The sequence below is a fragment of the Ambystoma mexicanum genome, chromosome 1p (genome assembly GCF_040938575.1).
Source record: "Ambystoma mexicanum isolate Mex_15411 chromosome 1p, UKY_AmexF1_1, whole genome shotgun sequence".
Classification (NCBI taxonomy): domain Eukaryota; kingdom Metazoa; phylum Chordata; class Amphibia; order Caudata; family Ambystomatidae; genus Ambystoma; species Ambystoma mexicanum.
The window spans coordinates 1,168,690,073-1,168,711,497 of NC_090921.1; the positions used below are offsets into that span (position 1 = coordinate 1,168,690,073).

The following is a 21,425-nucleotide window of genomic DNA, read 5'->3' on the forward strand; positions in this document are numbered from 1 at the left end:
CAAACATCGAAGCATACAGTACATATACCTTTTAAGCAAGTCTGGACACAGGCCGCAGGCACAGCCATACATCCATGCACCGTAGAATGCAGCTATGGCTATGTCCATCCAGTGTAGCATCGCACAAATGCCCACACTGAAACACCCGACGTACCTCAACACCTCTGCCACTAGCACACAGCAACTACAAACAAAAAGAAAATTCGGTATAGCTGGTCACATATTGAATCTTAAACAATAGTCTATTGAAAACCACTAACAGCACCCACGCACATGCCGGACCTTTGGGCTGCTTAGTGGAGCCTAGCCATCCACCCAAGTCCTAAGCCGGCGAAAATGCACACAAGCATCTATCAATCCAAAACTCTTAGAACCTGCACCACATGTACTACGGTCACCGAGGGCGTTCCAACCACAAAGCGCATTGAGGCCATACAAATGGGGAAAGAGCGCTATATAAATAACTGAATACAAGAATATGGTGACTGACATTTGGCCTGGCTAACCAGAGCTGAGCAAGGTGTGAACCAAAGGGGAAATGGATTGTCCAGGTTTAGGGGCGGACATAAATTGAATAAGAACTTTAACAATAAGTAATATGTCCGGTTAACATCAGGAGAAGGCCTGTGCCGGCTTAATTGTTTTGGACTTCTATTTGGAAGCAAGATAAACCCCAACATATTAATATCAAAACAAATCAATATCATAAATATATGCCTTAGACTTAGAAACATGAGCTAGGAAAAGGTGCATACAGGCACTTCATATGGGGACACTATCAAAATACGAAATTAACCAAGAAAAATAAACTTTACTCTAAATATAAGAATTGGGCTAGGTCGAATTGTTTTCTAAAAAGTCAGACAGGGCGACATTTTAGGAGCTTAGCAAACCATGATGGGGCCCACACGTACATTTGCAAGGGAATTCAGTGTCCGAGGTTGCCTGGAGTATGGGGGTGGCACGGGAAGGAATAGAGAATGGCTCGTGGGCGTTCAAGGAGACAGAAGACATAGCCACCCAGTAAATTAGAGGGCCCAGTGACTGCAATATTAGATAACAGCCTGAAAGTTGATCTGGTAATAAATCGGCAGGTGTAAAGCGAGCAAGAAAGAGAAGTGACTGGGCTTCGACAATAGACACTATGTGGGGCTATAAAGTGCATAATTCTCTTTTGGACAAACCTAGGAGGTTCCCTTCTAACCTATTTGAAACAGTTCCTTAATCCCAAATGGTGAAGTGAATTTTTACACTTCGCCTAAATCTTTTACCCACGGGTGAAATTCAAAGAGCCTGAAGCAAAGAACAACCAACTATCGAAACCTGTGTTCTTTATGGGGAGGAGCTGCGGCAGATGCATCCTGTTTGGAGTTACTGTACAGAGGTTCGGCATATATGGGAGAAATATTTGCACCGTAATGTCGACAGGTTTGGTTGGTTAAACGTAGATGAAGAGCAGGTTATCCCTGGGTCATGAAGTATTTTTAACGATTGACGTTTTAAAACCATTGAGCAGTTAAGAGTTGTAGAGTTGTAACCAGTGATACATGACCCAAGGCTTGGTCCGGATCATATTGGTTTATTTATATTGGTAGCTGTTTTAATTGTCTTTGTCCATGTCAAAGAAGCTGCATTGGTTTTTAATTCATGAAATTATATTTGTTTGATTATATAAGTGAACAATCTTGGATGCAATTTTGTGCTTCAAACGTTGAGCCGATAGCCACTTTTGGAATCTCTTCAAGGTGTTCTGCAGCAACCCAAGTGGCTCAATCTCTGCATTTCATGGTAAATATTGTACAGTCCCAACAAGTTAATTCCGCGTGGTCTCACATGGACCACACCATCAATTCAGGTGTTTGACCGACACTTGAAATTTGAAAAAGGAGGGGCTCAAGTTTATAAATTGGCATACATATTTTGCCTTCTCCTAAATTACCCGCTTTTAGTCCCTGGCGCTGAACCTCTAACGTCTCAACCCAAGCCTTAACAGTTACTGTTGCATGCCTCCTCTGACCGAATACACTGTAGAGTGTGTGAAACAATTGCAGGCAGACTATGCCTAGCATGCGACTTACACGTCCCAAAAAAAATAAGATATCAAAACTAAATTTAGACTGATCTCAAGCAGGTTAATGATTGATGTATTTTATCCTTAATGTTTGAGAGCACAGAAAACCCACCACGCAAATGGTGAAAACAATTCTGCCTCAGTGTTTCTTTAAAGTTTTAGGAAAATTTAAACAGTGGACAGGAACACAGAATTAACCTTTTCAAAAATAAATTACAGAAGCTGGATTGGTGGCAGCGAAACACATTCTAAAATATATAGCTCATGTGGAGGTAGGTCTGCAATGCAAAGCAAAGAATGGCACAACAATTAGTTCAATTAGCATTTGGAGCGGGTGGGGTGGGGGACTCTGCCAATGTGGATTGCAGACTAATCTCAACCCGCATTCCACAGAACCTGCAGGCTGCCACCCCTGATGTGGGCCGCCATTTACCAACCCCCCCACCCACCCGCATTATCCGTGTTAAACTAAAAAATCCCTTCCCCCCCTTAAATTATTGTGGCAGCTTCCATTTTCCGGCCGCCATGGTCATAGGAGGGGCTCGGAACGGAGTCCCACATTTTATAACCATGGCGTCCATCTTGGTTAAGTATTGTCAGGACGCACGCAGCGTCCAGTTGAATTAAAACTTACCGCTTCGGTAACCCGAGGTGCTAATAGCGTTATCCCCACGTTCCAAGGGCTGGAACGTGGGTGCAACGGCTGTTACCCCCATCCACATTCCACCCCTTGGAACGGGGTGTTATCGCTAGATCATCATCTAGTTCGTAAATTAACTTCATCCCAAATGTTGCAAGCATATAGGAAAGAAGCAAAGGGATAAAACGAGTGGTCTTATATGTGACCTGTATGAGTAGCAGCAAGCCCACGCAAATCATGGGTAGCCTGGTTCCCAAACCAGTTACCAGTGTAAAATACCAACAGCTGAAAAGCCAGATTTGTTTTTTCCCCTTTGGAGCAAATCAGTGAGGAGACTTTATTTCCAAAGATGCACTTTTGATAGAAAACAACTGATACAATTAGAAAAAAAACATGGTCATAAACTTTAAGCATAGAAGGGAGTTGGGTGATGAGTGATGAGCACAGGATTGAAGAGGTTAAAGAGGAGAGGAATGTAGAAGGGGGATCAAGTTAATAGAGTGCGTGGTATCAGCCACCAGCATACACACCATTAAAGAAAAGACAAGGATGTAAGACAGACCAAGAGGTCTGTAAGGACCAAAAATGTTTTTTCTTTAAAATAGAAAAAGCAGGAGCAAGCAACTCAGACAGACCCTACCTAAATGCTTCAATTGCCTTTCATGGGGATACCCATTGATTTGAAAGCATCAGTCATGACGGCTGAACATACCTGCTGATTAGGAAAGAGAATTTTGAAGAAATTTAAAGGAGCAGGGAGGAATTTGTATTGAAAGAGGGAAGAAGAAATCTTACACGATTATGCAAAACAATCAGTTTCCACCAAATACTGAAGCAAAGGCTCTCCATCGCCTGCCCCCTACACCACCCATAGCAGTGAAATGCATTCTCCACAAGTTGGAAAGTTCCTTCCTGCATTGATCCTCAAAGGGTTAGATCACCACTCATTCCCTCGGCGAAGTCCAAGCTTTGTCCCAAATGCTGCATTTTGAAATGGTTGCACCACTTTCAGCAGCTCAAGATGTGTTTGTTGGTGGGGTTTCTCGTGGAGGGTCAATTCACTGACAGAGCAAGTAGAATTCAATTTCCATCTACCAGAGTTACGTGGCAGAAAGCGGGAATTCTCAGAAGCGGCCATGGCGTGGACCCGGAGAGCGAGATCTTCTGCGGATCCTGTCGTTGGGGCGGTGCCGGTCTTGTGGGCGCGGCCCTTTGGGAGGGGAACGAGGCTCAGATCCTCCCCTGAAAAAGACGATAGGGTTTACATTAAAACCAAATACTAGCAGACAGAATGAGCTGCCAAGAGGTACCTTCAGAACATGGGAGGACTTTATGTATCATATGCCCATTCATTGGCACCATTTTGTCATTTCTAAATGTTTGGGAGGGCCAGCTGACTTCATGTGACAAGCCCACAATTGGGTCTATTCTTGGACTTTCCTCTGATGAAAAAATGCATTCTTTGAGGGGCATTACATTATTAAAGTAATGTCCAGAGCGTCCGGATGATATAACCATCTGGTCACAATATCAATCATTCATGCACCGCACATTTACTCTAGTTTCTCCATTGCAATCCGCTCCCCGGAGTGATATTTTGAAGGCTTAAAATTAAGTCACTCCACTGGCTTGGGCATCTCCTTAGGATTGCATTACTTTTGTTAGGCTGGTCTGAAATTTCCTAAGCTATGTAAGGCCCACGGCTCCCTGCTCCTCTGACCTGGACTATGTGGAATATAGGTATAATCCCCATGATGGTGGTGGTGGGAGGAGCAAAGAAGAGGAAAACATCCTTGACCTTGTCAAGACTTCACCCAGTCGCCTGGATGAGCCACACTGGCTGCTAGCTCTTCTAATAATCATGATGCTCAGTGATTACAAGGGCTATAAAAGAGCACATTAATAATTTTCTTCAACATCTAGACTTCAGCAGTATTACAGCTGGGACTTTTCAAGAAAGTGGCAGCAACAAATTACTTTGACTACCAAGGATGCAGGCTTAAGGAGACATTTCATAAAAGTAATGTATTTGGATCAAAAAAGTACCTCCTGCGACGAGCACGGCCATAGAGCTGCCGACGAAGAGCACTGGATATGGGCTTCAGATGCATGAAATTACAAAAACCTCCACGGGTGCACTCCCTATAGAAAATAAAAAAGGCAGAAGCAGACATTACTTCGAAGATCAAGAAACACGATTACTCCCGGCTCCAACAGATCAGAACAAAAGCCACCACAATGGCATGGCTTTTAATAAGACATCAGGAAACAGTCCTGACTATATGAAAACACAAGTGGGAAGCAAGATGATAAAGTTGAAACCACAATGTAAGGCACTACCTGCCATAAGAGACTGATGTAGGCAGAAATCAAATTCAAAGTACCAAAAACGCAAAAGAAAAACAACTTGATGGTGATGACTGAAAGGACAGAAGTCCCAGAGCGCAAGACATGCAGACAGTTATTCTTGGGAATAAAGGGAAAAATGAAATGTTTAGGGTAGCCATAGGATAGGTTTATAAAGGGCAACAGTTACACTGCAGAGAACAGGAACATCGTTAGCACACTCAGATTCAGCAAGATTTGCAAGATATTACAAAGGGACAGTCCAAGAGGCAAGAGCCAACTGACACAAAGAGGGCTCCCACCCCCATATGTGGCAGGTCAGCACAACATCGACGACTGGGGCTCTCAGGTGGGTTGGGCGGGCGTGTAGTTGCGGAGAAGGGGTTCAGTACTAGGGAGAACGGCATATGTGCATTAAAAGAAAGAATCACCTTTGAGGCCATGAGTGGTAGTGTGCAGAAACTGGTTCTTTAAGCCACATACAACAGGAGGTGCAGACCATTACATGAGACTGAAGTAGCTCCTAGTGCCCAGTGCGCTGGTGCTACAGGGCAATATGTTTGGTAATGAACGGTGAAGGAATAGTAAAGGCAAAGGGGAGAGGTGCAAGATTTTAAAGTGGTTTGTCTTCAGGCCATTTGTAGGAAGGTTTGACCTAGACCATTTGATCAGTTAAGTGTGCACCGGTGGAGAGCAAGGGACTTGCAAAAGCTGATCTTTACCCCATCTCATACTGCCGGCAGCAAGACTCCCTGAAGTCTGTCACAGGTGACAACTCTGCATGAATTGCTTGCCCGTTGAACCAGCGGTTGTTGAGTTCAGTCAAAGCTCGTTCTGCATCCTCTTCACGCCGAAACTAAAAAAACAAGAACAAAAGAATGAACAAACCAACAAAATTCTCTGCCCCTTTAACACAACGCATCTCTACTCACTTTATGCAAATAGCACACAGTTCCAGGGCTGCCATTTGGGAGTGCAAATGAGCTACATTTCAAAGCTAATTAGATAAGGTTGTGCACTGATAACCACAAATACCCTTCAGACACCAGGGCCCCCCATCATGTGCTTTGCACAATTAATATTTAGAGGCTGCCAAACAAACAAGAGATCACGCCGATACTAAACCTGTGATCGTGCTTTAATGGTCATTGTTGTAGCAATTGCTAGCTAAAAAGTACATTACCAATGTCTGGATTATAAAAGCACGATCACGTTATACATCTGAACTTAATTGTGCTCACCCATTTCATTAACCCTGTTTACGGCATCCCTAGCATATTCCTACATGCATGCCTTTAGGGTCTAACCATCCAAAATAGTTGCCATTTCCTCCCAGATTCCCCCACTCACTGGACAGAATTCCAGTGTTAAAAGGAGTCAACCACTTTTTAGGGCTCCTCAAATGTTTGCTTTTCTCTACAACTGCAGAATTTTTGGTGGCCAGAGGGACTTTTCCAGAAGTCTCCCTGCCATTACAACCCCTTTTACCTTTGGGTATGTAGTATTTTGTTGCTCCGAAGGCATACAGGTACTGGGTTGCCTATCAAGCATCCAATTTTTGCCTTAGGGACATTCTATTTCCTTACAATGTATTTTGGGAGTAGCTTGGTAGCAGCTATACTTACCAAACTTGGTGAAGCCAAAACCCAAGTAACTAGATTGGTAGCCCAATGTGCCTTTTTGGTAGCCATCAGGGTACTTACTAGCACATTTAAATCCTGTTCCAAGCCATTTTGTAGTTTAGGACTTCCTTTGTTCAAACAAGACAGCCTTAAAATGGCCATTCTGATCATGTGGGTTCATTTTGGTTTAAACGACAAGTGCTTGAACTCTGCCTCTCAGTTCCTTAAATCTAGGGGTAAGTAAGCACTAACATGAAATCACAATACAAAAAACACTATACTTGAATGCACACAGACCCAAGTATAGACCTTATTTGGAATACCCAACAGTAGTTCTAGGAAAGTCAAAACCTTTTGATACACATTCAGTATGCGTGTCACCTATTCTTGGGAGTAAAAACCAATGGTTACTTTCACAATTACATTCAGTAATGCAAGGGCAGTAGACCCTTGCACTTGTACAGTGACTCAGTTCAAATCACAGTCAGTCAACTTTGGTGAATAGTGGAACACTTATTCTAGATGCAGTAAAAACCTATAACTACTTTTGTGACAACCCACAGTTATACCAGGCGAGTGAAACCTAAGGATGTAATATTCAATTACAGGTGCTTTTGAGATCAGTGAAACACAGATAAACAGTAACTCTTGTAACTTATTTTTGGATGGCACACAGCTAACACAAGGTAAGTAAAACCCATATACTTTAACATCACAATGAAGGGCAAAGTAAAACACAATGTTACACTTTACTGAATTAGTTTTTTTAGGTAGGCAATAACCTAATACAGACTTATTCTGGGCAGGCTAACAGCAGGTCAGGGGAAGCAAAACCCAGTTGGGGACACTCATACAATTATCATCAAAGGACTAATCTGGTGATATCAACAGTTGGACACTCCTACAATTACCCTGCAGGAATAATCTGGTGAAACAAACTTTACTTTTGGGAAGAGGCACAACCTAAATCACAGGAGAGTAAAATACCTTCACATCTACTTTCTATTAGATTGGCAAAACAGTTGCTAAGGAAGAAAAGATGTTAACCATACTTTTAAGAATAGTGCATCACAGATCCAACGTAAGTAAGAACTTTTGTAACTGTTCACTCTTAGAATTACAGTTACCAACCAACTCTTTACAAGTAACTTTTAGACACGCATTCTCTTTTCTAGGCAAAAGTCCCAATCCCTTAAAGTCTTTCCCTTATTCTTGGAGCATGTGTTTAGTGGCAGAAGGTGGGGACACTAGGACTAGTGACTAAACAGCCAGTGTCAGGATAGGTTCTTTAGTAGCAAAGGTCAGAGTTCCTTAGGAACACTGGGCAAACGGGTGAGTACTTTAGAGTTAGAAGAGGGTCCAGGGGCTTCGCAGAACACACCCTAGCAGGATTCTAGCAGTGGGACTGGGTGCACTGGATGAGAGGCCTCCCCATCATAGAAGAAAATAACCCACAGCTACAAAGAAATCCTAACAGGCTTAAGGTAAATACATACCAAAGCCAACAGTATCTCAGCATTGAAGATTTTGTAGCAGGAGGACTTCAGCCAAAAACCCAGTCAGTGGATTCCTTGTCTTAGTGACTGAAGAGACCTTAGAAGGAATTTTGCAGCAGAGATCAATGAAGGCGCTCTAGGCAAAATTCCCCCCGCAGCTGAATGCGGTTATGGCGCCTTTTCAAGGAGCACAGAAGACAGAAAATTGCATCGATTTGCGTCTCTGGAGATCCACCAGGATGCCCAAGAAGTTTGAGAGATTCGGAAGACCGCGCAGCACACGATGGCTTGAGGTCCCAGGGAATTGGTGTATTGCAGTAACGCGTAGGATGCTCAAAATGCAGGTCTTGAATCTAGTGGGTCTCACGAGGCTCTGGGTCAGGGTCGTCGTTTTCGGAATCCACAGGTTAATTGGAAGGAACAACAGCAGGCTCTGGTTACACAGCAGGCTCTCCGGCCGCTGGAATTGTTTTTAGCTCTTTTCCTTCATCCTCCCCTTCGGTTTCGGTTCCAGTAGATTTTCTTCAGCTTCCAGGTTCGCAGTAATGCAGCACAACCTATGCATTCTCTCCCCTCATTTTACAAAAAGGGGCGGTCTGGATGTCCAATCAGGACAGCCACGCCCTCACCCCCCCCCAAACTGGGATTGGTCTCCATTCAAGCAAGGCGTAAGACAAAGGACTGGGGAGTTGGACTCCTCCCATGCTTCCTGCCCAGACTGGAGCCTGGCCGGGGATTCCAGGGGACTCCCGCCAAAGATAAAAATCACACAAAGGAATGTCCCGCCCTGGATGCCAGGGGAGGGAACAAGCAAAGACAAGAAACACTAAAATGGTGAAAAAAATGAGCACACTTCGGTGCCTTTACTGCAGCTGTGAACACAGACCACGGTAAAGGGCACCAAATTAATACAAGTTATCACTGGAACCAGCCATTGAAGGTAAGCTTGTCCCTGTAACAGAATTGTTAGTTTTAATGTGAAAGGGGATACATTGCATCTCCCCAGGACTCCACATAAGGTGGGGCGTGCTGGCTTCACAGAATAAAATGTAAAAAGGGATCCAAAGATCCTTTCTAACCTTGGGAACTGTCGTTCACTCAAGGTCAGCAAAAGAAAGTTAAAAGTGGAGCCCCTAGGGGAACCCAGCAACAGGCCCTTATTGCCAATAAGTTGTTAAAGAGGATAACTTTAAAAAGACTAAGGAGAGTCAAAGAAAATGACACCCATAAAGAGTTAAAGATTGTTGAGTGTGAAAAAACTGAGTTTTAGGAAAAATATCCCACTAATAAAGCAAAAAGTTCTGGGGTTGACCCATGTCAGGAAGATTAGCCAGTTCTGTGAAAATCTTTGCTAACATTACCCATTCCCACATCTATACCGCCAACAGAATTAGGGGGTAAGATCTGGTTTCTCTGGTTTAACTTTAAACATTGATGCTGCATTCTGTTAGAATGCGCACTACTTTGCTCTCGATATTTCTCTGAAAAGCTTTAGGGCCAGGAAAATCAGTGTCAACTCCAATGTGCTCCCTTCTATGTTATGTTATTGGGTAGAATAGCGTCTTTTACCACTGGTAAGATTCCAAAGTGCTGTGGGTTGAACACTCTTGGGGACTGTAGTGCAGGTCAGTGGAGAGAGTAGTGTACTAAAGTGCTTGGGTGCCCTCAGTATGTGTGCAGCTAGGGCAGATTACTCCTCTCCATGGGAGGCTTCAGGTAGGACACCTCCAGATCTTTTGTTGCTCCCCAACTTAGTGAGGAGAGTGGTAATGGTCACTTGAGGGACTGGTTCCAAAAAGGGGATCCCATTTATTTCGTCATGATTCGACCACCAAATGAGTTCAAACCGCAGCTCTGGCATTACCAGGATGGAGTAGGACAGGGGGTCTCTGCTTGAGACCAACCTTGCTTCAATTCCAAATGCACTAGTCTCATCTTGAGCCTCGCTAATGACACCGCCAGGACACAGTGCAAGGTCCCAGATTACCAATCTGTTAGGGAGTTTTACTAAAATCCTCCTATGATAGGACTGTAAAAGACACTTCGATGTACAGGGCTCCAACTGAAATACCCAAAAGGTTTGGTATCCTTGGTCAAGCAGCCAGGCTTAGTCTAGAGCAAGAAGGGCTGTAGTCTAGTAGAAAGTCCTTTGAGCACAGTCAAAGAAACTTACACACTGTAGTTATACACAAATATGGTTATATACAATGACCTTGAATGAAATTGAATGACCTTGCTGCTCATGCGCCCTCATACCCTCGGGTCTGGTGCGCAATACAAACAAACACACACACACAATTTTAAAATCACTACAGAAATAGTTCAGAGATGGACATATACATTAGATATTTTCTGTTCAATAGTCTTAAATAGCACCCGTTCAGGTGAGAAACGACCAATAGTAGCTTTACGTTAGCAAATCAATCAACAAACATTGACTAAACAGCAATACTGGTAAGTTAGAGGACTGTATGCCTAAGCATTAGAAGTACAACCCTACCTCAGTAATGAGTATCAAAAGTCAGATGAGGCACTGGGGGACCAGTGACCCATGGGCAGCAGAAAAAAGGCAGGAGCTGCATTGTTATCCAATATCCGAAGCATCATTTTCCTAACAAGTAATGGAATTGGATTCAAAAGGTTCAGGGGGCTAGACAGGCAACCTGAAGAATTACAGCCTCCAGGACGGATGTCCATAGACACGGGACAACACGGTTAGGTAGTCCACCCAAACGTGGCTCAAGAAGATCACCGGCAGGTCCCGACAGGAAGAGAGCAGCTCCGGTTCGGGTCTCTGGCCTTAGTGGCTGTAGGAGGAACTTCTGGCGGGAGCAGACAGTCCGAGTCAGTCACAGGGATGCCCAGCAGACGATCTTCGCAGCAATTTGTTGTGGAGGCTCAACACAGGCTTTGTAGCAGTAATGATTGTTACCCAGCAGACTCTTCCTTCCCTTGCTCCTCGACTATACTTAGGTTACTTCTACGATCAGGATGGAGTCTCCGTAGGCCAAGAAGCCCACAGGTTTGCAGCCGGAACCGCGTTGGACAAGACACCTCACTGCAGCAGTGCAGGGTCCCAGGGTATTCAGGTATTGCAGGCCTGGAAAGTCAGCACTTCGTGGGAGGGCTCAAACTGTAGGTGGTCGAGACTGGTTAGGCCAACCAGTCCAAGGGAGAAATTGAGTCTGGATCTTCCCTGTCGCACAGAAGAAAGGGATGGATCAGCGGCTTTGGCAGTCACTGGAGGTAGCTGCAGACGTCCTTTCGAAATGGATCTTCCAGTGGTCGACTCTGGCTTCAGTAGCAAGACCCTTGCCTTTTATGCAGGAACCCAGTCAATCAGAATGCATGAAACACTCAAACTGGGTGGTGGCTGTCCCAAGCGGACAGTCAGGCACCCAATCAACTGGATTCAAACAGGCATACTGGAGGACAATGACACGAGGAGCTTGTGTCCTCCCAGACACTTGCGTCTCCGGTTGAACTTCTCAATGGGAGCCCAAAGGCAAAGGAGTGAACAGGACCCGCCCCCCCAGGTTAGCTGAGGAAGGCTTAATAAAAGGGAAAGCCATTGTGAGTTGGGGGGAGGGGGGAGAAGACAGCACCCTTTTAGGGCAACCGTGACCCCTGTGTCCCTTACCACAGCTGCGACAGCAGCCTGTGTTTAGAATTCACAAAAAAGTCCATTGACAATATTCACTGCCACCAAGCCACTCGGACTTGCCACTGTAACTAGAAAGTTACAGGAAAAGTGAGAAAAGGAAAACAATGTTTCCCCTTAGCACTCCACGTGAAATGGGGTGGGGCATAGGTAGGTTAACAGATAGAGCGCACCCCTGCCCCCACGCCCCTATCCTGGTAACAGCATGTTATCACAGGAATATAAAGGGTGGGGGGGCACAAGGAGCTTCCAGCAACACTGCAAAGAAGGTGCTATGTGCTGCAATAGGAAAACAGGAAAACGGATACCACAAAAAGATGGAGGAAAGCAGATTTTATATCAAGAGGAACCAAAAATGTTTCTCAGTCACAGAATGAGTGAGGAAAAGGGTTCCCACTCACTCAGGGGTGCAAGACAAAAATCCAATAGTCCAGCATGAAGTGCTGGGCAAGGGGGGGGGAGGAAATCGCCAAGTGGGGAGAATTTTACACACCATCAAAATTCTATCCAACATTGTTAATGTTAAAAGGAATTTGTACCGCGCACCATCACCACCGGAGTGGTCCCCTGGCGCTCTGAAAGAGGAGGGGAGGTTGTTTAGTCAGAGGAAGCAGGAAAAGTGCAAGAGAGCAGTGATGTGCTGTTGGCGGCCTCAGCCCAGTGGGTCCGTTGGCTGGGCCTGCGGTGTTTGTGGCCGGAAGTCATTGTGTACTGTTGTGCAAGTCTGTCTGTTTTGTTGTTGCAATGTAGTGAAGTGTGTGCGGTTTGTTGTGCTGGAGGTTTTGGTTGGGTTGATTTAGAATGTGAGAGGTGTATGCGGAGGGGAAATTGTTAGTGGCTTTGGTTAGTTGGCATCTCTATTCTGAATAGAGGCGCTGGGCTTGTGTGGTCTCCCCTGATGCGCCTGTCCTGGTCTGGATCCCTCTGACATTCAAGGTTCTTTACTCCTCTGGTCCCCGCATCTATCAGGCTCTCATAGCCCCACCTGTTCTCGCTTCATACTCCTGTGGCCAGTGCACCTGCCAATGTTAGCAGGTCAGGTTGTGTGCTATTGTCAATATCTCGGTGATTCCACAACAGAGGTACCTGGTGGTAACTAAGGGGCGGGTGGAGTAGTTGACTGCCTCCGTGTGTGTCGCCTGAGTTCCAGTCTAACCGGTGTCACCCATCAGATGCCGTGGGAGCTTCCCGGTCATTTCTGGGGCTGTCCGTGTCCTTTCCAGTTTAGTCATCCTTTTCTCTGTTACCGTTATTAGTTTGAGTCAGTGGTGTTGAAGAGCCAGGTTTTTAGGTGATCTTGGGTGTTTTATTTCTTTTGGGATGTTGTTCCATGTTTTTGCAGCTAAGGAGAAGGAGGTGCCTCCAAGTTTTTTCTTAAGGTATGGTTTGATTTCCAGGCGGACTTTGTTGCTTGATCGGAGGGGTCTCGTTGGTTTGTGATGGTTTTCTTTTGTAGGAATTTTGCTCCTTGTCCACTGATTGCCCCGTGTGTTATGCACATTGTTTTGAAGGTGATGCGATGTTTAACTGGGAGCCAGTGTAGTGTTTTTAGGGCTGAGGTGATGTGGTCTCTTCTGGATAGGAGGAGTAGTCTAGCTGCTGCATTTTGGATCCGTTGCAGTTTCTTCAGGTGGTGTTCTGGTATTCCGAGGTAGAGGCTGTTTGCATAGTCGATTCTTGACATGATTAGGGCGACGATAGCGAGAGTTTTGTGCGTGAAGGAGAGGAAAGGTAGAATTCTTCTTGCTGTGTGGAGGAGGAAAAAACATTTGACTGTTGCATTTATTTGTGCTTCTAGGGTTAGGGTGTTGTCCATTAGGACTCTTGATTCTTTGCCATCTTCGACGGTGTTGGTGCATTTCCCATTTCCGTGGGCCACAGGGATGGCGGTTTCGTTCTCTTGGTCTTTGGATACGATCATAATTTCTGTCTTTCCTGGTTGTTGGCATTCATCCAGATGAGGACCTTTTAGACAGTCCATTAGGGTTGAATGATCGGCATCTGTGACTTTAGTTATGTAGATTTGAGTATCATCTGCGTAGTTGTAGCATGTAATGTATTTTTTGAAGATTCTGATGACCGGAGTATGGTAAATGTTGAAATATAATGGATAGCGTGAGGATCCTTGTGGCACTCAACAGTCGATAACTCGTGGAGTGGATTTGAATGGTTTAATCCATACGGTTTCTGTTCCTTCTGCTAGGAATGATTTGGCCCAGAGTAGGGCTGTGTCTGTTATGTCTAGGTCTTCTAATCTTTCTAGTCACAATCCTGTGGAAGTTGATGAACCCCACTAACCCCTATGGATTTGTCGTATCGGCTTCATCTGAATTCTTAGCAGTCGATGCGACACTTGCGGGGCGTGGAGGGCCCACATCTCTGATTGCAGATTCACCTTCCCCAGAATTGCATCACAACTAGCTATCTATAGTTAAAGAGAAACCTAGTCAGCGTCAAGTTTTACATCTTTCCTATCCTCCCCAGTTACTAACCACATTTCGCGAAGACTCTAAACCCAATTTATCTGGTTGCCTCAGAGAGCTGGAAGGGTTAGTTTATTAAAATGTAATTTGCGGCATGTAATCTCTACAGGCAGTCTTTATGCTGATCCTAAAATTTTGCAACGTGCACTTGATAAGTATTCAATATACTTTCACCACACAAAATGAGTTTAATTCCTTGCATTTTTGGAGGTCACTCTGGTCTCACTCCATGTATTGGCCTTCTCACATTACTTCAGCACGCTCCCTGTGCTGTTTGTATTTGATTTATATAGTGCTCTTACCCCATTTGTATGGCCTCAATGCGCTTTGTGGTTGGAACACCCGTGGCTTAGGACTTAGGTGGCTGGCTAGGCGCCACTAAGCAGCCCAAGCTCAGGCACATGGGTGGGCACAGTTGGTGGTTTGCGATTATTGTTGAAGATAACGATGTGTGGTCACATACTGAATTTTCTTTTTGTTGGTAGTCTGTATGCTAATAGCAGAGGTGATTAGGTACGTTTGGTGTTTCACTGTGGGTGGCTATGTGCGCTGCTAGACCAGAAGGGCACAGCCATAGCTGCATTCTAAGGTGCATGGATGATTGGCCGTGCCTGTGTCTAGACGTGCTTAAAGGTTTACGTACCGAATGCTTCAATGTAGTTCGGCTGCAGCGTCCTTTGTCCAGTATGGTCTCCCTGGTGCGAAAATCTGTTTGGCGAGGGGTTTATTGCGGTGTGCCACAGCGAAAGCTGCCGTCTTCCCTGGTGTATTTGTCAAGTAGTGGAGTTGTGCATGCAGTGATAGTTTGTCATGGTGAGCTGATGTGAATGCTGCCATTGTTTGTATTGTAGTTCGACGAGGAGTAAGGTTTATTGCAGTGTGCATCAGCGAATGCTGCTGGCTCCCATGCAGAATTTATCGGGTACGAATGTTGTGCATGGAGCGACAGTTTATCAAGGTGAGCCTCTGCGAATGCTGCCAGTATCAGTGCTGCGATTGGTGTATTGGGATGTTGGGTTCAACAGTGTAGTTTAGAGAGGGGGAGGAGTTCAGGGGGCAGTTGGGAAGAGCCTGGTTTTTAGGGCCTTTCTGAATTTCAGGTGATTCAGTTTTGCGAATGTGTAGGGGTAGGGAGTCCCAGATAATTGGCGCTTGGACGGAGAACGAGGACCCCGCCTAGCCTGGAGGAGTTGTGAGGTGGGACCACTAAGCAATATGCTGTGCGAGATCCGACATTCCTTGAGGGCCTATAGGGCAGGATTTTGTCTCGAAGGAAATGCGGGTTGTTGTGGATGGCGTGGTGGTTAATGCACATGGCCTTAAAGGTAGTGAGTTGATCAATCAGGAGCTAATGGAGGACAGTGTTGGGCTTGTGTGTTCTCTGGGGCTAGGCTAATGAGCAGGCGTGCTGCCGCGTTCGATTCTTCTGAGTTTCCCTAGTTAAAACGCCAGAGCACCTAGGTAGAGGCAATTTGCAGTCTAGGTGGGACAGGATGATGGGAGTTGATGGCTGAAAACAGTGGGGCTAGGTGAGGAAAGGGTAAATACACCTGAGAATCGGTAGCTGGAAGAAGCATACGGAGACAGTGTGTTGGGCGAGGGGTAAGTACCCAATGTGCATCCAAAGTTTACCACTTTCTAAGCTGTCAGTGCTTGTCCTAGGGATCAAGGCCAGGGAATTGGTTGGGGGAAGGAGGGCTGTTTTCCCACAAACTAGGATTTCAGTTTTCGCAAGGTTGAGGATGAGGTGGTTGGTCGTCATACAGTGGTCAATATCCAAGAGGCATGACGACAGGTCCAGACTGGCAGAGCCTTGAGATTTTGGGATTATTAAAGATGATCTGGGTGTCTTCTGCGTAGTTGTAGCAAGTAAGATTGCATGAGCAGATGACTGCAGGCAGGGGCTTTAGGTAGAAGTTGAAGATTAGGGGAAATTGGAATGCTCCTTGTGGTACACCTTCCCTTACTGTTCATGAGGTGGTTGTGAACTGGTGGAGGTGCATGATTTGTGAGCGATTTGAGAAGACGGACGAGATCCATGAGAGGGCTAAGTGTCCGATCCCTAGTGTTTGTAGCCTGTCTAGTAGGATAGTGCCATCAATGGCATCGAAGGCTGCAGAGGTCCAGTAGAAGAGCAGAGCGCAACTGTCTGCATCGGCTGTTCTTTTTATGTCGTCCCAGCCGGACACTAGGGATGAATCCGTTCCCGCGAGTGGGCTGTAGCCCGACTGCAGGGTCTAGGAGGTTGGTGGCTTCGGGGAAGAGGCCAAGCTGCTTGTATGCTGCGCAGTCCATGCGCTTGGCAACGAATCATGTGTTGGAGATTGGCCGGTAGTGAAGAGTGGGTAGTCTCGGTTTTTTGAGGATGGGTTTGATGTAGGAGGTTTTAGCTCTTCCGGGAAGGATCCGGAAGTGAGTGGTTGAGGATATTACATGCGATACTATCGGCACAGGTAGAGGCTAGGATGTTTGAGTGTGGAGGGGAGGTGGGGGCAGGGGGGGGTCCCCAGGTGAGCCGGAAGGGCAGCTATAGAGTGGAGCGTGTGGAACTCCTGGTGTGAGATGGGAAAGAAAGTCGAAGATTAGTATTGAGGCAGGGTTTTGAAGGTTAGTCTCTGGGGGGGGTGGCAGGTGTTCTAATTTAGAGATTATGCCGAGTGCCTCATAGTGACATTGTGGAAGTGCAGTGAGTAAGGTGTCACACATAGGGCTTGGGAGACTGGTGGGGCATCTAGAGCATCCCAGGGATTTCAATTAGGATATACTATGTAGTTCCTTGCTCGGGTTTCCAACATTTAAGATTCTGTTCCTCTAGTTCAATCATACTCTGCACACTCTTTCTAGTAAGATCACTGCACTTCCCATATTGACGATATGCTGCCTAGCAACGTGCGTTAATGCCAGACCATCCCTCATGGGAATTACGTTGTACAATGGAGTCTGGTGATACACATGCCCACGCTGGATGCTGCCTTCCTCCAACCTGGACTGGCTAGCATCTTTGCACATGCAAAATGAAAAAGCAACCAAGTGCTCACTGCAGTAGGCACTGCATTCTGCTTCTGCAGTAACTGCTCTGCTGGTAGCCCCCCCCCCCCCCCCCCCCCCCCCCCCAACGCCCAGGTCAATCACTGCATGCACGCCTCTAAAAAATGTTGCGCTACTAACATGGGCTAGTTCCAGTTAGCGGTGGTCTTTGTTAGGCACTGTGGGAGACTACACCAGTCTTGTCCTCTTGGTATTAGGTAGCACGCTTATTGGTATAGGTCTTTAATACACAAGTTGGTAGAGTGACTGAGAAGCCAGACTGATCAAGAGTGGTAAGTAAATGTGGGCTGTAGCATCACAATTACAAGTATCCAAATAACACATACTCAAGGTTGCAAGTAAAATAATTATTTAATGGTCAGTTTTAAATAAGCATTCTTCAAATAGGGAAATGATCAATACAAATGCACTTCAAAATACTTTCTCAGAATCAAGTCAAGCAAATAGATACTCTTGAGATGCTTCCTACACACTTCCTACACCCCGAGCTGACTTCACTATCACTTTTATACTTGGTAGAATTAGCAGATTGGTAAAACAGGAAAGTTTAAGGAAGGAAAAAGGTTAACAGGTTCTCAGAGCATGTGAGCACTTTTAAATCCCACCCAATGAAGTCTAGATAAAAACCTTTCCCAGCAAATGTTTGCTCAAAACCAATCACCTATGAGGGACAGTAAGAATCAGTCAATGGGACAGAAGAGTCTGCAAGGAGCCAGGACAGCCAAAATCCATTTGGAACAAAGTCTATGGAACAGAGGCACTTCTTAGATGACTTGGCAGTATCTGCTTTTTGTAAAGTGAGAAAAGCAAGCGACAAAGAGTCAGAACAGTACCTTAGGTTAGAAGAGGATCCAGCTGGCTTCTGTCCTAGTTGCAGTGTTGCAGATCCTGTGTTCCTGGGTCTCAGTCGTGGGGACAAGAGGGAGGATGTCTGAGGACTCCTGCACAGCAGTTCCGAGGCAGCTACAGGCTCTTCAATTCAGCAGCACTTCGCCGTTTCAGCTACCAGCAAATATCACCACCGGGGATCTTGGAGACTGGATGGGCTTCCTTCGTTGAGTCCAGCCCTGTGGTGAGGAGACTCTAGCTTGGGTCCTCCTACTTCAAGAGGGTCCTCAGGATATACCTGGAGCTTCGGTCTGGCTTAAAGATATTGCACTCTACTACAGATTTCTCGACCCCTGGCACACTGTTCCAGCAGCAGCTGGAAGTACAGCCAGTTGTGGAAGGTCTTCCAGCAAAGTTAGTCTTGGGGTTGGTTGGTCCCACCAACCCAAGGGAAGTCATCCTCATTTCTGGAGCTGCTCTTGTCAATTAGGAAAGTGAGCTTCAGCACAGCAGCAGGGATTCACCGGGCAGTTCAACGGCCCAGGAGTATGCAGCAAGCTTCTCTTCACAATTGCTTTGTTGGATGTTTCTTCCAGTGGTTGACTCTTCAATCCAAGAAGCCTCAACGTCGCAGTTTTCTCGCATTCATGCACAGCCTAAGCTGCAAGGACAGCCAGCCAATCAGGACTGGGTGCATCCAGGTTTCCCTAGAGACTCCTGCCTTGCCAGAGATAGTGGAGCCAGAGGCGGGTTTCAGTACTGAAGCCTGCCAAAGGCTAAACGAACAAAAGGGTTCAAACTGGTTCGGGGTGAAGAGTAAACCCCAAGAAAGACCTCACAAACAAGAAATGACGAAAAAGAAGACTTGGCCATTTTGACACAATGGTCACCCATGGGTGCTATACTGCAGCTGTGAATTCAGCCTGCGGTAGAAAAACACAATGGTAAGAAAATTAAACCACTGCCACCAGCCATTTAAAGTAGTGAGGGTAACATAAAACTTCTTACTTAAGTAGGAAAAGGGGCTACTAAGTAATTCCCCAGCAAGATGGGTGGTGCTGGACCTACATAGGAAAAAGGCAAGTTAAGTGAATTTCACTTTACTATTCTTGGGAACAGTAGTTCACCCAAGAAAAGGTATTTAACCCGTATAAGAAATCCAAAGGATTTCTGTGACACTGCACTGAAGGTGCAATGTGTCACAATACCCAGTAGATGCCTATGGAGTTTGTCAGACTCCAGGAACAAAAAGGAACAGAATCCAAATCAGATAAAATACATGAGGGCGTGAGAAGGGTCTCACTCACTCCAGGATACAAATAAATTAAAATTTCTAAAGTCCAGCAAAAGGGCTGGGGTCTCTAAGGTTGAAGGCAATTAGCACAGAAATGGGATTTCTCCCCAACAGTATTATGAATGACTAGTACTTATTGCTCATTAACCTCCAGTCACTCAGACTATAGGAATGTCCATGCAAATACTTAATGCTGCAAAATATAAATAGTAACTCATACAGTTGCATGCAACTTTCTATAATGAGGATTTTATTTTCTTTTAAAAAGTAAGGTTTACAACATCTCATATCTTGTAGTTCTGGAATTTTCTTTAGTTCTGAATCTTATGATGCAACCCCTTTAGTAACTATTTCTTCAGGTTTTTTCGCAATCTGCGCCGCTCATTAAAATTGCTACCTTAGCGTCTTTGATTAAATGTAGTTTCAAATATGCTTCAAAATTCCATACTACCCCATGCTGCCTTTCCGCAAATCAGTGGAGACAAGTCCATCTTGGAAAGAGACTGAACTGCCTCCCTAACGGGCTAGTTAAGGAAAGAGAAAAAAAAAATAAAGGAAAAAAGGTTCAAGTCCGATAGAGGTTCTGTCTTCTCTAACAAAACCCTTGCCACTTTTATTTCAGCAAAGCCCTACGGAAATCAGGTCCTGGGATACTGTCAGAGGATTTCTGCCCGTCTGACAGGCCAAGATGGTTAAGTAGATTGACAAAGTATCGGAGAAAAATTCGCAATCTGTAGACAACGGGATTCAGGAGGTCAATCGTCCAGACAAGGCTATGCATGGACTCCTTGCAGTCTGAGGAAGGCCACTAATGCCAACATCTTGGTAAAACCTACAAGCCATTCTCAGACCAAAAGGAAGAACTCTTACTGGAAGTTGTTACATATTGGAACACACTGATGTGGCCATATCTGAATGGGGCGAGCATCCTTCAGATCCACTACACAGCAGGAGTGGAAGTCTCAGCAAGCCACCGAAAAGACATGCATCCGATGTTATGGTGCACCATTCCAGGTGGTGAGAAATATATCCCCACCAAGAGTTTCATGGGACCAGCCTTGATCACTTATAAACGTTTCAGTGGTGGCAGATGTGCCTGTGGAATATTAAGCGTAGCGTGAATAGACCCCTCGACCTGCAGTCCTCTGCTGCTCTCACCGTTCAGTGCTGGAATATCGGTCTGATGTCTAGATTTGTGGTTTTGAAAGTTGTGAAAATCTGCAAAGGATCTTAAGAAACTGTCTGAACGTTTTGCTTGGATTAGGGCACTGCATTTGCTGTTAAGATACTTGGTTCTCTTAGCGAGCTCCTCAGTTGAGCTATAAAAGGGTATTTGCCTTTAAAGGAATGTCCAGAACCTGATCTTGAATCTCTTTGCAAATCTGGTTCCATGCACGACATGTATCCACTCCTATTGCCAATCTAGCGGACCCATCTACATTATGCAATACAGGTTCTAGTAAATATTGCACTACAATTCGAGCACCCCTTACACTGGTTTTAAAACATTTGAGCTTTTGCAGAGGAATATATTGCTCCAACTCTGAAAACTCCTGCCAACGCTTTATGTTGGCAGCAGCCAATAGTTCTGTGTTAGCCTGCCTAAATTGGGAGTGTTGAATTGGAAAATCTCTTCTTTCTCACCCCTTCAAGGACTTCACCCTCCTTCATGAAGATGCTCAAATAAGGGTGAGGCCTTTTAGCGTAGCAGCAGCTATGAATGCAGAGTATGGATGCGGACCAGTTAATGGTAGCTCAGAGGACAGAAGCCTACCATCAGGAATATTTTTGTTAATCTGTGATCCCGAATGTGGCTTTTCCCACATCTTTCTGGCTTCTGCTAGGACATCCTTTCGTCAAAAAAAAAATACAGCACAATCTGACATTTTTCAAGGATAAAACTGCTAACACTGACTTCAGGTAGGGAAGATTCTGG

The 21,425-nt window shown here is 45.3% G+C and overlaps 1 protein-coding gene across 2 annotated transcripts in view; it reads right to left on the reverse strand.

Moving 5' to 3' along the window:
- Nucleotides 1-3,009: 3,009 nt before the first annotated feature.
- The window catches only part of U2AF1L4 (U2 small nuclear RNA auxiliary factor 1 like 4), a 112,965-nt gene continuing 94,549 nt past the window's right edge, over nucleotides 3,010-21,425 (reverse strand). For both annotated transcript variants that reach the window (XM_069604866.1, XM_069604867.1), the window contains exons 6-8: nucleotides 5,780-5,913; nucleotides 4,758-4,853; nucleotides 3,010-3,953 (exon numbers count right to left, since the gene is read on the reverse strand). In XM_069604866.1, coding sequence (XP_069460967.1) covers nucleotides 3,836-3,953; nucleotides 4,758-4,853; nucleotides 5,780-5,913 — 348 coding nt within the window. In that variant the 3' untranslated portion in view covers nucleotides 3,010-3,835. The remainder of the gene's footprint in view (nucleotides 3,954-4,757; nucleotides 4,854-5,779; nucleotides 5,914-21,425) is intronic.